This window comes from Ascaphus truei, chromosome 21 (assembly GCF_040206685.1).
Source record: "Ascaphus truei isolate aAscTru1 chromosome 21, aAscTru1.hap1, whole genome shotgun sequence".
In the NCBI taxonomy this organism is placed as follows: domain Eukaryota; kingdom Metazoa; phylum Chordata; class Amphibia; order Anura; family Ascaphidae; genus Ascaphus; species Ascaphus truei.
Genome location: NC_134503.1, coordinates 8,666,335 through 8,680,905, shown reverse-complemented (window position 1 = coordinate 8,680,905; position 14,571 = coordinate 8,666,335). Strand labels below are relative to the sequence as shown.

The 14,571-nt window shown below is 45.4% G+C and overlaps 1 protein-coding gene across 3 annotated transcripts in view; it reads left to right on the top strand.

Annotated features, from left to right (window-relative positions):
• Positions 1–14,571, top strand: part of SNAPC4 (small nuclear RNA activating complex polypeptide 4) — a 43,612-nt gene that overhangs the window by 9,212 nt on the left and 19,829 nt on the right. For all 3 annotated transcript variants that reach the window (XM_075578871.1, XM_075578872.1, XM_075578873.1), the window contains 13 exons: positions 869–947; positions 1,237–1,318; positions 1,421–1,525; positions 2,651–2,723; positions 4,365–4,529; positions 5,082–5,229; positions 5,644–5,750; positions 6,037–6,131; positions 6,963–7,057; positions 7,698–7,783; positions 10,827–11,183; positions 13,028–13,120; positions 13,463–13,685. In XM_075578871.1, coding sequence (XP_075434986.1) covers positions 869–947; positions 1,237–1,318; positions 1,421–1,525; positions 2,651–2,723; positions 4,365–4,529; positions 5,082–5,229; positions 5,644–5,750; positions 6,037–6,131; positions 6,963–7,057; positions 7,698–7,783; positions 10,827–11,183; positions 13,028–13,120; positions 13,463–13,685 — 1,708 coding nt within the window. The remainder of the gene's footprint in view (positions 1–868; positions 948–1,236; positions 1,319–1,420; positions 1,526–2,650; positions 2,724–4,364; positions 4,530–5,081; positions 5,230–5,643; positions 5,751–6,036; positions 6,132–6,962; positions 7,058–7,697; positions 7,784–10,826; positions 11,184–13,027; positions 13,121–13,462; positions 13,686–14,571) is intronic.

Genomic DNA, 14,571 nt, shown 5'->3' with positions numbered 1-14,571 from the left:
GGCTTTATGATGCACTGAGGCAGGATTGCTCCATTCCAGTCCTCTAGCCCCCCCAACAGGTCAGGTTTTCAGGATATCCCAGCTTCAGCACAGGTGGCTCTGGAAGACTGAGCCACTGATTGGGCCACCTGTGCTGAAGCTGAGACTGATTAAGCCACCTGTGCTGAATCAGGGACTGATTGAGCCACCTACAGTATGCTGATAGGATATCCTGAAAACCTGACCTGTTTGGGGGTATTGAGGACTGGAGTTGGACACCCCTGTACTAAGGCGTAGCACCAGCCTGAACCCCTTCTGTTCTCTGCAATGCATCTCCTTATTTTATATAGGCCAAAAGACGACCTTGGTTCACTCTTAATACTTGTGCATGGGCCCATGTACAGTATTATGTTGATTATACAAAGGGAAAATATTCCACATCCATTAGAACAAAGTATACATACAGTACCATTCGTGTCTTTAAGATGACTAGGCTGCAATAATCCAGTCTATTGTACAGTCCCCGTCCCCCTCCTAAGCTGTTTGACCCTATTGATTCCAGTTTAATTTGACCAAACCTGATTAAACGTTGCCTCACCATCCTATGACTGCGCTCGGGGGAGAAGGGAGTAGTTTGCTGATAGTGTGCGAGGGAAAGGAGTGTTTGTTGCAGGCACCAATATTTCACTTGTTGGTATCCAAGTTGATGGGGTATTTTGCTAACTGTGAGAGCCCCGCTCCTTTCCCCACGGACTCGGATGTTTACTAGAAATCAATTTGAGTCTTTGAGTCGTGCTGGAAAGAGATGACCTCATATTGCAATATATATATACACGCTATTGAAATGACTTGGTGTGTACGTTCTCAGCAGCTCTGACTTTTCATACAGGGGCCTCCAGCTAACCAGGACAAGCGCGACAAAACATCCCAAGGAATAAAATGCCTTGAAGAACATGCCTACAAACAATGTAAGCAATCTTTTCATTGTGTATTCTTCGGTAGTCGGGCTCATGGCTCCGTCAATGTTATCAGACATCTATATATCCGTGTTAGTCCAGTTGCAATAGTGCAGAATAAATGAGTTCTACAGTGTTGGGTGATGCATTTTTTATTTGGACTAACAATTTGTCAAAGGACAAGTTTCGAGAGTTCTCTCTTCCTCAGCTATATATACATATACATATGCACACATGCACACATATATACATACACACATACGGCTTTCATATGTGTTTGTTCACATACCTGTGTTTCCAGGGAAGAGAAGAGATCAAAAAGAACTGAAGGAAGCCGTGATCAGTGACAGCCTGCAGCGCCTGCTACAGCCCAAACTGTTCAAGTAAGTGTTCTGTACATTTCCCGTGCAGCTTAAAATACACGCGCACACAATGAAATGCCGACAAGCGAGTCTTGTGATATGATGTGAAATGTGTCTCTGCAGGCTGGAATATTTGAACCAAAAGCTGGATAACGCCAAGGAGGACATGGACAAGAAGATTGTGGCGAAGCAGATCGGAGAAACTGAGCGAGAAGTGGAAGACATCAAGTAAGATCCTTTTTCATGCATGTCAGACCTCGGAAGTCATGCTGCTTTTCAGATGCATTTATTCCGTTTATTTTATTGGAGATGGAATAGTGAGGCGAATAAAAGTGTAAATTTGCTAGGTGTTATCGAAACGAGGGGTGGCCAACGCCAGACTTGAAGGGCTACCAACAGGTCAGGTTTTCAGGATAATCCTTCTTCAGCACAGATGACTGATCCGCCAATTGATTCACCTGTGCTGAAGCAGGGATATCCTTAAAACCTGACCTGTTTGTGGCCCTTGAGGCCTCCAAATGGACATTGAATTTGGAGAAGCGGCTCAGCGACTAAAGACACTGGCTGACACTGTGTGTATCAGGGAACCGGATTCAATTCCCGGTGTCGGCTCCTTGTGACCTTGGGCCTCAGGCACCAAAATCATAGATTGTAAGCTCCACGGGGCAGGGACTGTCTGCAAAATGTCTCTGTAAAGCTCTATGTAAAATTAGCAGCGGTATACAAAAACTATTATTATTAATTACAGCTCAACCCCCTTATAACACTGTGCTTGGGGTCCAAATAATCACATCGCGTTATAAGTGGATCGCGTTAAAAATAATGTACAATTGCATGCTTTGTACAATAAAGTATTTAAGATTCCAATAATCGTGTTGTAAAGTATTCATAAATACGAAAATTGGGAGGCACGCTTGCATCGCGTTATATGCGGATCCGCGTTGTAACGGATCGCGCTATAACGGGGTTGAGCTGTATATTGGTTTTGTTTTGTTCTGCTGTCATTATCTTCTGATCCGAGCCCTCTTTTAACCACGCTGGTTATTGAGGATAGTTGAGACTTTTTTTTTTTCTTGCATCCTCTCTGTTTCCTTCTAAATAATGCAGAGTAAATGAGTACTTCAGTATTAGGTGATACCTTTTTTTATTTGGACTAACAATTAATACTATAAGACAAGCTAGAGACCAAGATTGAAATCATGATTTTTGACACACACAAAAATAAATAAATAAGTGCAGGACCAGCTCAGCAGGAAAGATACTAATATTATATTATATTCATACAGGCGTCTGTGGGAGATTGCAGTGTAATAGTAACTCCTGTTTGTGTTCCCTTCCTGTACCCGGTATCAGCCTGCTCCCAGAGCACGTTTTGTTTGGGCAAAGAACAGATGAACACGATTGGGAGAAGATCTCCAATATTAACGTGAGTCCGGGATATTGTTGTTGCAAAGTAGATGAGGTTTAAAAAAAAAAGAAATAATAATAAAGACGCCCGTCCTTCGAGCTTCACCGTTTGTTAAATGTAGACGACAGGTACTTGATCCTATATTTGTATTTACAATATATTGATCCAGAGGAAAGCAAACCAAAAAAAACACATTATGCAATGATGTCTCACAAAGGGGAAAAATAAATTCCTCCCTGACTGCAGTAACGGCAATCGGATTTCTCCCTGGATCAACATCCTGCCCATGTTCTGAGTCGTCCAGCAGAATCGTTCTACCAAAACGTATGTTCCTGGCATGAAATGGTGGCATTGTTTGGCCAGCCAGCTTCTCAAGGTTTGGGCAGCGGGACCGGGACACCGCATACACAGACGTCCGAAAAGCAGGGGTGGCCAACTCCAGGTCAGGTTTTCAGGATATCCCTGCTTCAGCACAGGTGGCTCAGTCAAAGACTGAGCCACTGATTGAGCCACATGTGCTGAAGCGGTCTCGAATACTGTGCCACTGGTTGAGCCACCTGTGCTGAAGCTGGGACTGATTGAGCCACGTGTGCTGAAGCAGGGATATCCTGAACACCTGACCTGATGGTAGTTCTTGAGGACTGGATTTTTTTTTCTGTCGCTCACTATAAGGGATTAAAAGACTGCATTATCCATAATGGTTGTGTTTTTTTTATTTTTTTTCCCAAACTTACATTTTTTTATTGGGTGTCAAAGCAGAGATACTGTATGCAGAAATATAACATTGTTGGGTTTCCATAATGTTTTAGTGACGGGCTTGACTTTTTTACATTTTTAAAAATTATTTTTATCCCCATAACCAGGGCGATTTGCTCTCTTAGCACCCATCTATTGGCCTTTTTATTACTGATATCATATCTGTCTAGCTGGCATACTAGCCTTTGCCATCTCACACAGATAAGGGATTTCTCTTTTTTTCCTGAAGTTGACTTTCTCTCTCATGCTGCGATCTCTGTATGAAGCAATCCTCCTCTGCCTTCTAATGTCTGAAAGCTCATTCTGTTTATGATGTCGCTATGCAAATAAAAATATACCCGCATGCAATTTAAACGTTCTCCCCCCTGTAGAGCTTGTGTTCCCTCTGCGGCACAGAGCCGATTTCCTTAATATCGGGGGACACTCACGTCACTATTTGGCTTCTAGATGGAAGGGCCTGAAAAATGTGATTGCTACATCAGTACCCAAACGTTCACAGGGTCCCAGGAACGTGCGAAAATGTTAGAACACCGTGAAACTTGTAATGGAGCTGGGAGTCTTTGAAGAAAGTGTTTAAACTGCCCATACTCCGTTTCTGGGCACGGACCAGCAAAAAGAACACCCAGAGCATTCTCTTTGCCTGTAACTGCAATCGCCTTAACTCCACTTTTTTTTTCACACATTGGATGAAGGTTTTGTGAAAGGCTGAACGTGCTGCACTATCAGTCCTTCATGTAGAATAAATGCAGCAGGGGGTTAGCTGTTCTTACCGGCGGTTCCCTGTGCTGTTGTTCTCTTCCACATTTATGGTGACACATTGGTTGACATCCATAAATTCTGCAAAGGGTAGTCTCCATTTTTTTTTTTTTACACTTCCTGTTCCATATGTTTTTGCCTACGCAGTTTGAAGGAGTGCACAGCGCAGAGAAGCTGAGGAAGGTCTGGCAGAACAGCCTGCATCCAAGCATCTACAAGAAGGAATGGAGCGAGGACGAAGTGCTTAAGCTGCAGAGCATTGCAGCAGAGCATCACTATGTCCACTGGGATGTCATTGCTCAAGAGCTAGGGGTGAGTGGGTATGACTCATGCCAAACCACAACGAGGAGCATCTCGGAGATGTACGGGTTTGTGGGTTCTGTTCCTGCCCGGGCCACTTACACTCTGTATGATCCAGGGTAAATTATTTTATCTCCCTTTTTGCCAGGATGTGCTTCACTGGTACTTCCTGGCCAAGTAAAATGGAAACGCACCTGTGACAGCAGATCATAAAATAGTTACTGCCCTTGTAGGGTTCTGGCTCGCTCAGTATTACTTCTTAGATACCTCCAAGCAGACCAATATTTTTGGGCTTTTTTGGACACCATGGTTGGCGCTTCCATAAGACACTACAAAGCCATTGTTTTTTCATCCCTGTAACAACACGAAAGAGCTTTTCAGCAATAAAGGTGTAGAATAGTAGTGCAGGATTTTTCTCGCGAATATAATGCAATAGCCCATTCACGGGAGGAATACTTGTTTGCCATGATTCTGGCAGACAAGCTTGAGGTGTCAAGAGTAGAGAGCGCTCGCTCTGTTTAATTGATTCCCAGGCATTTCACATGCTTCCCGTGTTTCTCGCAGACAAACAGAACGGCGTTCCAGTGCCTGCAGAAATATCAAAACTACAACAAAGACTTCAAGAGAAGAGAGTTTAGCAAGGAAGAGGATGAGGTGCTGACCCAGTTCATCCAGGAAATGAGGGTCGGGAACCACATACCCTACCGGAAAAGTAAGTGCATGACATGGACCTCGTCCACATTTGAGAAGCCACATTATTATCCTGCTGGCCCGGGAGCACAAGCTGCATCTGTTACTGACAACACCACAGTTGATCCGGGGGCAGAGTGACCGGGTAACACCGGTTGGGAGAGTGCTCCTGTTCATCATAAAGTCAGATAGGCACATTGAAGTCGTTCCCCTGAAGTGAAGGTCACGTGAACCTTTGGCATTCATATTCAGAGGATGGCGCCTTGATGCTGTTTGAGAAGCAAGTGTCACATTGTGGGTGTCTGGCTCCCTTACAGCAGTAAAAAGAATGAATCCCGAATCCTCTCCCCACTGCAACTTGACCTGCCCCACTGCAACTTGACCTGAAACGTTCTAATGTATTTCTTTTTGTTTCTTTCTTTATTTTTCCCACTAGTTGCCTATTTCATGGAAGGCAGAGATTCTTTGCAGCTCCTTTATCGGTGGACAAAGTGTCTGGATCCGAACTTGAAGAAAGGGTTTTGGTCCCCGAGTGAAGATGAGGTTAGGACATTTTGCTGTGATTTGAACCTGGGATGTTGATACTAGCACACCTATTACAGGCTGGTAAACTCACAGCTGGGCCAACCTACGCAGTCTCTGGAGCTTAAAGGAGCATTTCACCCAAAGTAACCTTGAACTTTCTACGGTACGGGAATTGGGGTGTCCTCCAGAGCTGAGCCGTGTTAAAAGATTTGTTTTGAAAAGGCATGAATTGCTCATTTTTAACCCCTGTAGTGGTCAGCAGTGCATTGGTTATAATACCCGTTCTTGACTCTATTTCACGCAGCTACTATTGAAAGCCATCTCTAAATACGGGGAGAAGGACTGGTACAAAATCCGGGATGAGGTGCCGGGGAGGAGTGACTCTCAGTGCAGAGAGAGGTCTGTGCAACTGGTTGGGACGATCTGGGGGGGCAACGTAACGAGGGTTTGCAATATCAATTAGTTCTGGGCCGTAACTGGACAGCTGACCACGTGAGAGGTGTAGGAGAAAAGCCCCAGCACCTTCAAAGTGAAATAAAAAAAAAACATCTAAAACGAGCTTGAGTTATACAAAACAGGAACGCTGGAACATGATTAACCGCCTACAATCGATACGGTGATGTCTGAATAATCCTAAACACGAGAGCATTTGAGTTTATAGAAGGAAAAAAAAAAATAACTGTATAACTATTTAGCACAGCTCTTATATATGGAAAACTATGGCACAGAAGGTGTTTAAAAATCAGCTAGTTACGCCGTGAAAGAGATCGGGAATGACGTATTTACAAGCTACATCTATTCTGTTGCCGGGGAGATAACTAGGGTAAGCCTGTACGGGGCAAACCTGCTCCCGCGCTAGGGCAGGGATTCTGCTGCCAGGGATTCTGGGAAATCACCTGCAAATGAACACACAATGTCCCCTTTTACTCCAAGTCCATTTGTATATACAGAGAACTAATAAAAATGGTTATATTTTGGCTCGCTGTGCAGTTGTAGAATATCTTTATTGTGGGAAAATAATTTTCAGGAAATGTAAAACATTTTTTTAAATGTCTGCTGCACAGGAAAGCAAAATAAAGTTGCCCATTTCCCAGGGATCTGACGAAGGATTTGAAAACAGACTTTACAACTTCAGCGACCAGTATCAGACCCCACGAGGCAGCGAAAGGGTTAACCAAACCACTTAATCACCCCCAAAAAAACGCTCTCTTTTTTTTGTCTTTTTCGTAGATACCTAAAAGGCCTCCACGCAGACGTGAAGAAAGGCAAGTGGAGTGCGGAGGAAAAGGCAAAGCTGTCCGAGCTCATCGAGAAATACGGAGTTGGTGAGTTACAGATTCACTGGCAGCACATCGTTCATATGGCCCTATGGTCTCTGTGGGTCACACGTCCCTCCCGCGGACCTCTCTGGGTCATGCTTAACCCCGCGGACCTCTCTGGGTCATGCTTAACCCCGCGGACCTCTCTGGGTCATGCTTAACCCCGCGGACCTCTCTGTGTCATGCTTAACCCCGCGGACCTCTCTGGGTCATGCTTAACCCCGCGGACCTCTCTGGGTCATGCTTAACCCCGCGGACCTCTCTGGGTCATGCTTAACCCCGCGGACCTCTCTGGGTCATGCTTAACCCCGCGGACCTCTCTGGGTCATGCTTAACCCAGCGGACCTCTCTGGGTCACGCCCCCCTCCTCCCTTCTTCCCTCCTACCCCCCCCCCCCCATCATGGACCTTTCTGGGTTCATGCATAACCCCGCGGAACTCTCTGGGTCACACATTAACCCCCCCCCCCCCCCCCCCGCCGCGGGCACCTCTGGGTCATGCGTCCCACCCCCCGCAGACGCCTCTGGGTCATGCGCTCCCCCCCTCTGCCGGCCTCCACTGTGTGTTGTAGGGCCCAGCAATAGTCTGATGCTGTGCTGATCTTTACAGCAAAGCTAATATCTGTGGGGGTTTTTTTTATCTCACAGGCCGCTGGACAAAAATCGCCTCCGAATTAACTCACAGGACCGGCTCACAGTGTCTGAGCAAGTGGAAGTGCATGATCGGATACAAGGTAGAACGCTCTCCCTCTGGCGCTCACTCTCTTAACCCTTTGAATGCCACGGCCCGTCATGGCACTCGCAATCACGTGACCCGCCTTTGTTACTGATGACGGACGGGGAGGTGCCCGCCCCTTCTGTCGCACTCGGTGTGGAGCGCAGAGCGCGATCTCCCCTACAAAAACAAGCGGGGCCTTTAGGACGTAGTTACGACCATGGGGCACACTGAGGGTTAAAAGGGGCAATAGTACTGAGCAACAGATCTAATCACTGAGTGAAAGTGGGATGATATTATATATCATCAATCACTTATTGTCTGGCATTGGCTAATCATTGCGTTTTGCAGACACTCCACAAACAATCTTGTGTTTTACAAACACTCCCCAAGCATCACATTACTACAACATTAACAGTTTAAGTATTACAGTATTTAAAAATGTATATTTTGAAGATCGTGTTCACTCTGATTTAACTAATTAAAGCGGCAATTCTTACCTCCGTAGGGGGTGCTGGTAGCCGCTCCGCTAACAGGGTTCCTGTAATGACGGCGTTTCATAGCTCCCGCGCTCTACGGGCCAATAGGAAGCCGTGACATCATCAGGTTCGGCTTCCTATTGGCCCATGTGACGCGGGAGCTTTAAACTTGAAACCCCAGTTAGCTCAGCCAGAGGGGCTACCGGCACCCACTACAGAGGTAAGTATCTCTGGAAGCAGGGGGTCCCCAGAGCTGAAATTAATGGGGTTCAGCTCTGAAGGCCCCCTGCTTCAAGCCTATGTTAAACAATTAAAACGGCATGAATTTACTCCTTTATACCTACACTGCCATTAGTTCACTTTCCTCCTGCCTTTTCTATGCAATACATGGTAACCTGAATAGTTACTTATCTACCGGAGCACTGTGCAGCAAAGCCTCTCCCATCAGTAAGCAAAGTAAAGGTGCAGTCCCACAGAGGACCAGAGCCAACTAATGACGGTAATACAGGATATTGTTGATCCATCTGTCGGCAAATAGGGTAAAAGTAATTGTGGGTTTTTTTCGGGCACAAACAATCTGTGAGAGACAAATGCAAATACCAGGAAATAATTAGGCAGCGTTTTGTTTTCAGTTTTTTTTGCGCTTCTCCTCTGAGTCCATGTCATATACGCGCGGAATCAAAACGATTTATTCTAATAGAACCACACTGTAGAAACTGACGGCATGTTTCTCAGGCGTGCCACGTCCAAAGACGATCAGTAGACAGCGTTGTAAGATCTTAAATAATTTCACTGAAAGTTTGCATTAGCGAACACTACATGAATCAAACAAGCGTGTTGAGGATCTGACCTATTAATGAGCCTATTAAAGCTGCAGTTCAAGCTGCCGTTTAAAAAAATAATATATATATATATCTTAGATCACTAACATTCAGGGACTATAACACCAAGTCATAAATCGCATATCGCATACTACACGGGGGGGGGTGGTAGGTTTCTGTGTGTGTGTGTGTGTGTGTGTGTGTGTGTGTGTGTGTGTGTGTGTGTGTGTGTGTGTATATGCACATGGACATGAAGATACACGCAGTGAATCCCTGCACTTCTCCCATTGGGCTAACAATAATTGGGGAAATAAATATACATAGTGAAACCCAAGTCTGTAAGACAGAGGAGACTTTTGGTTACATCCATTGGTCAAATAATGACAAGTCTGCTAACCAACGCCAAGGTAAGTCACAGTAGCAGGTCCCTATGCTAAATGCATTCAAATGTTCTGTGAAATATACCCTGAAGGGGTTAATAAACTAAGCATAGGCTTATGTAACTTAGTGTAGTTAAAAACTGGTCTATATATTATAATTTTTTTTCAATGTGTGCATCAATACAATCTGCACACTGACAAGTGATTGGCTAAGTTGCCGATCGATCCGTTTTCCTGTAATCGATCGCTGAAGATTCGGCTCGGGGGATCTTTAAATCACCGTTAGGGCTGCAGAACAGTACCCAAGATGCAAAGTTCTGTGTAGAAGATCATGTGACCAGGCAGGCACTAGATACAATTGGTGCACTGCTAGAGAGAGGGCAAAACGGGTGTGCCAGAGCCTATCTCAGAAGAGGAAGGGGATGTGACTTTGTAAAGGGTTGCTGTAGAAACAAAAATGCCTGTTACATTAGAATACATTAAAAATGTCTTTCATTTTTTTTTTTTTAATGCTACAAATATTTTCTCATAGAACTGATTTATTAAAAAAAAAAAAAAACACATGTAGGATATCGCTTGGTCTGTAGCTTTAAACCCTTCCCTGCCAGAGTGAGCTCCACCTCATGGCAAAGCCAGGTATTGCAGGCAAAGGTTTTAATAAATACCGTTGTTGACCTGCTAAGCCCTAAAGTAAAAGCTCGACAGGTTTCTGAAACTCTGTGTTTGCCTTCTGCTATTGGCAGAAGCCATGGGCTGGAATCAGGCTCTAAAGAATACAGCAAACACTGCACGTGTCTTGATTGCAGAAAAGTGGATTAACCCAATAAAGGATATACATATGAAATGTCCAGAAGATGCATGTAAACACTACAATCCCACAATGCACGGTAGTAAGGATATTTGAGTAGTAAGCATCTATATGAAAGGAACAATCATGATAAATAAAGTCCAGAACTATCCTGGAGAGACTCACATGGGAAGGTGTCCAAGATGAAAAGTGGGTCCTCAGGTGTCCAGGTGTCCACGGGTTAACTGTGCCTCCGCCTGTTGAAGAGCAAATGTAGCAAAGGAGGGGAGAAAACGGAGCACTAGATCCACAAGGCTATGCCAAAAAATGCAAGGATGCTTTCACCTTGAGAAAGGACTTGTTATAGTCCGAAACGCGTTGGTGTGTATCTTTTTTGTATCTGACCCACTAAATAAGCCTGCACTGTGGTAACGCATCCTTGCATTTTTTGGCATAGCCTTGTGGATCTAGTGCTCCGTTTTCTCCCCTCCATTGCTGCACATGCCTATGACCCTGTTGAGTTTGTTTCTCTTAGCAGTCTGCCTATATCACTCGTACCTCCAAACAATAGTGAAATCCCTTCTCGTGTTTGTAGTCCAAGTTAAGAGCGACCAGAACGACCGCGAAGCAGATAAAGAAAGAGGTAATAAGCGAGTCGGAGAGCAGCAGTGAAGACACAGAGATGGAGCTGGATTACTCTGAGGAAGAGGAGAAGGCGGCCCCCAAGGTTCCAAGACGAGTTTGCTATACCATGCCCAGCTTAGACATGTGGGTGCCCAGAATGATGGCAACCCCGACGCATTCCGCAGCTTCCTCTGGCAAATCGTCCAGCTCTAAAGGAAAGAAGAAGGCTAAGCCAAGCTCGTTTGAGTTCAATACTGTGCTGAAAGGTATCGCCTATCCCCACTCGACAGACCTGGTCACTGAGGACCCTGCGGAGGTGCTGAGGGAGGTGAGTGCTGCTCCTTTCAAAGCCAAAACGTGCATGCGAATTGCGTCCTGCTTTGAGTGAAACATTGGTAACCTCTGCGGTGGTAGCAAAGTCTGAAACGCGTCGGCCCTGCTGGTGCTGAAGAGGTTTAATCCAGCCCTTTTACCTGCAGTAGGGACATGAGCGTTCCGGAACCAAGCTCTCTGAATTGGCTCAATTCTGGCCATTCATAGCCACAAAGTGACCATTAAAACAAAAACGAACTCAGACGCGTCCGGTCTACCATAGCTATAACTGCCATTAATGTCCCAGTAGTACCTGTGTGTGTGTGTGTGTGTGTGTGTGTGTGTGTGTGTGTGTGTGTGTGTGTATATATATATATAATCAAAAAATAAATAGATGATACCGTTCTGTGGCTAACGAAATTTCGTTAGCCACAGAACGGTATCATCTATTTATTTTTTGATTATTGAAGCTCGGCTAACACGGTACTGATACCTCTATATATATATATATATATATATATATATATATATATATATATATATATATATATATATATATATATATATATTCAAAAAAAGGGGAAGGAAGCACGCCATAAACAAATGAACTAGCTCACAAATTGGCAAGTGCACGCGTCATAGGTAGTATACAGAAAATAAACGTCACCGAAATCTACGGCTGCGATTATACACACAAACGCCTGTGGTGGTTGCCCGTAGCGACACCTTGCAGCGCAAAAACAAGTTTGCTAACCACGTGAAAACTGGCTATACCAAATGCGCTTGTCTCCCCGCTTGCTGCTGCAAAGCGGGGAGACAGTCTGAGCGTTTTCAAAATTTGTTTTCGGGTTGTGACTGCTGCGTCACGTGACACGGCCGTCCAATCAAAAAACAGATTTCAGCCAGCAGCAGCGCACGCACCCTGCAGTTCGGCTGTATAATCGCAGCCTAAGAATCGGGGAAGGAGACACAGCACTGGAAGAAAGTGAGAAGACTGGGGCTCTTCTCATTCATTCGCAGTATACATTGACGTAGCTGTTGTCCATTTCATTGCACAGTCTGTACTCTTAAGTTGCATCCTCAGACGCCCGCTCTTAACACACTGGTGAGGTGCAGACACTTGACTGACTGCTCTTAATGGACTTGTCCCCGTTCTGCATAATGTCTGTATGCTCTGTGTCTATGGGCTCCTTCTAGGGCCTTGGCCGACTCAATATATTTAGGGGTTCTATATTTATCTCTCTGAACTGCCACTTCTAGTCAGACTAGGATGGGAGGTATGTATAGATCTGCCTGTAGAGCTGATCCAATCACCTAGGGCCCTCCTCATAGGGACCTCTGTGGTGGGCCTGCCTCCTGTTCTGTGAATCATTGAATTCACCTTGGTCATACCTCTGGAGCCTATCTGAAGGGGCACTATCCCTATCTAGAACATAATAAACCGGCTGGCCTATCCTATACACTCTGGAACATACTTCTTAACTATATACACTGAGGCTCCTCTCCTCTCATCCTGCAGGAACCTCTCCTCTAGAATCGTCTCCTCTTTCTATATACTCCCTGTGATGTTATTGTTCCCCAGGCAACACAGGGCGGGGCTTAGCCTCTGCTGACCCCCAGTCCTGTGTAATGGGAAAGTATAACTCTCTATGTGGTCCGCGCCATTAACCCCTACAAGGCCATGGTAATCCCATAGTGGAGTTTTATATATGTATTTATCAAAGGCTTCTATGACCTACTGTTTTCACTACAACTTTTCACTCTGTGGAATACGTTTTTTCCGCGCTGGCTCCTAACTCCTGTTCCTTTTCCACGTCATTGTTCCATTCCCCGCAGTTTGACTTTCTTGCGTTATTCCAGGCTTCTGAGAGCGGCAAGCAGATGTTGCGCATCGGCGTTGAAGATGTCCGGAAGGTGCTCAGAAAAAATACGCATCTCTGGCATGAAAAAAACGTAAGTGCTTTACTACCAGGGTTTCAATGCTGCCTGGGTATATGGGTATATTGTTTCACCGCACACGTAATGAGCGTGTTAAACCCCTTCCCCTAATAATTGCTACAATGCACTTTTTAATCCCTGCGCTGGCAGAGCGGTTTTGAACGAAGCTTCTCGTTGCTATACCTTGTATGCCCGATACTCTCTCAGGGCACTATCCATCCTTTCCGGTATGTTTCTGCATGGTAATTCAGTGCATAGCGGATTGGCGCAGTAGATCTGTGACGGCTAGTCGTGTTTTGACTCCCGAAGTAAAGACGCGGGTTTGGTGAGCATCCTGTCTGCTTTGTCGTGATCCAGAAAAAGGTGCAGAAACAGCCCAAGTCTTCCAGCCGGTCAGTGGACCAGCTGCTGAGCGAGTTGTTGGTGTCCGGCCAGCCGCAACCGCAGCAGCAGCGCAAACTGGATCCATACAAGTACTCGGTGGACAGAAAGCTACTCCTGGCAGTGACCCCTTGGGTGGGCAATGTGTTTCTCCCGCTCTCGAGGAACTTTGGAAGGACGTGGTGGAGACGAACAGAAGGTACAGCGGGGACGTTGGTGTTCTGTACGGGGGGGGGTTGGAGGAGGTAGAAGTCTTCACGTTGCCTGGTGCCAGCAATGGATTTGTGTTGCAGTAATCTGGTGAATGTCCCAGCACTGCAATATCTGATTACATGCTCCATACACCGCTAGCTAAGGAAAGTAAACGCATCCAAGAGAACCTCAAAGGCACAATCCACCCTAACTGATCCGAGGGGGGTTCTCCAGAGCTGAACCGTGCTCCAGGGAACCACATGCTCCAAAGATACTGGTGAAGTTACCAGTGTTACTTCCTGGTTTAAATGGGGATCTTAATGGCCATCCAATAGGAAGCCACATTCGATGACGTTGCAGCTTCCTATTGGTCTGCTAGTTGGCATGCATGTTGTTTCCACCGAGGGAGATTTAAACCCGGTAACTTCCCCAGTAAGTATCTTGGGGTGCTGAAGGGGGTCCCCAGATCTTAAAATAGTGCTGTTTTTATCAGTGGGATCCCCGCTGTTTCCTCCCACCTGTGTAAAATAAAATGGGTAAAACAATTAGTAACGAGGAACTGCTCCTTTAAGGAAAGGAACAAAAAAGGAAATATTTGATGTTTTATTCCACAGGTGTAAACAGCAGGCTATATATAATCTGCTACGTAATGGCCCATTATACCTCAGGTGTAAACAGCAGGCTATAGATAATCTGCTACGTAATGGCCCATTATACCACAGGAGTAAACAGCAGGCTATAGATAATCTGCTACGTAATGGCCCATTATACCACAGGTGTAAACAGCAGGCTATATATAATCTGCTACGTAATGGCCCATTATACCACAGGTGTAAACAGCAGGCTATATATAATCTGCTGCGTAATGGCCCATTATACCACAGGTGTAAACA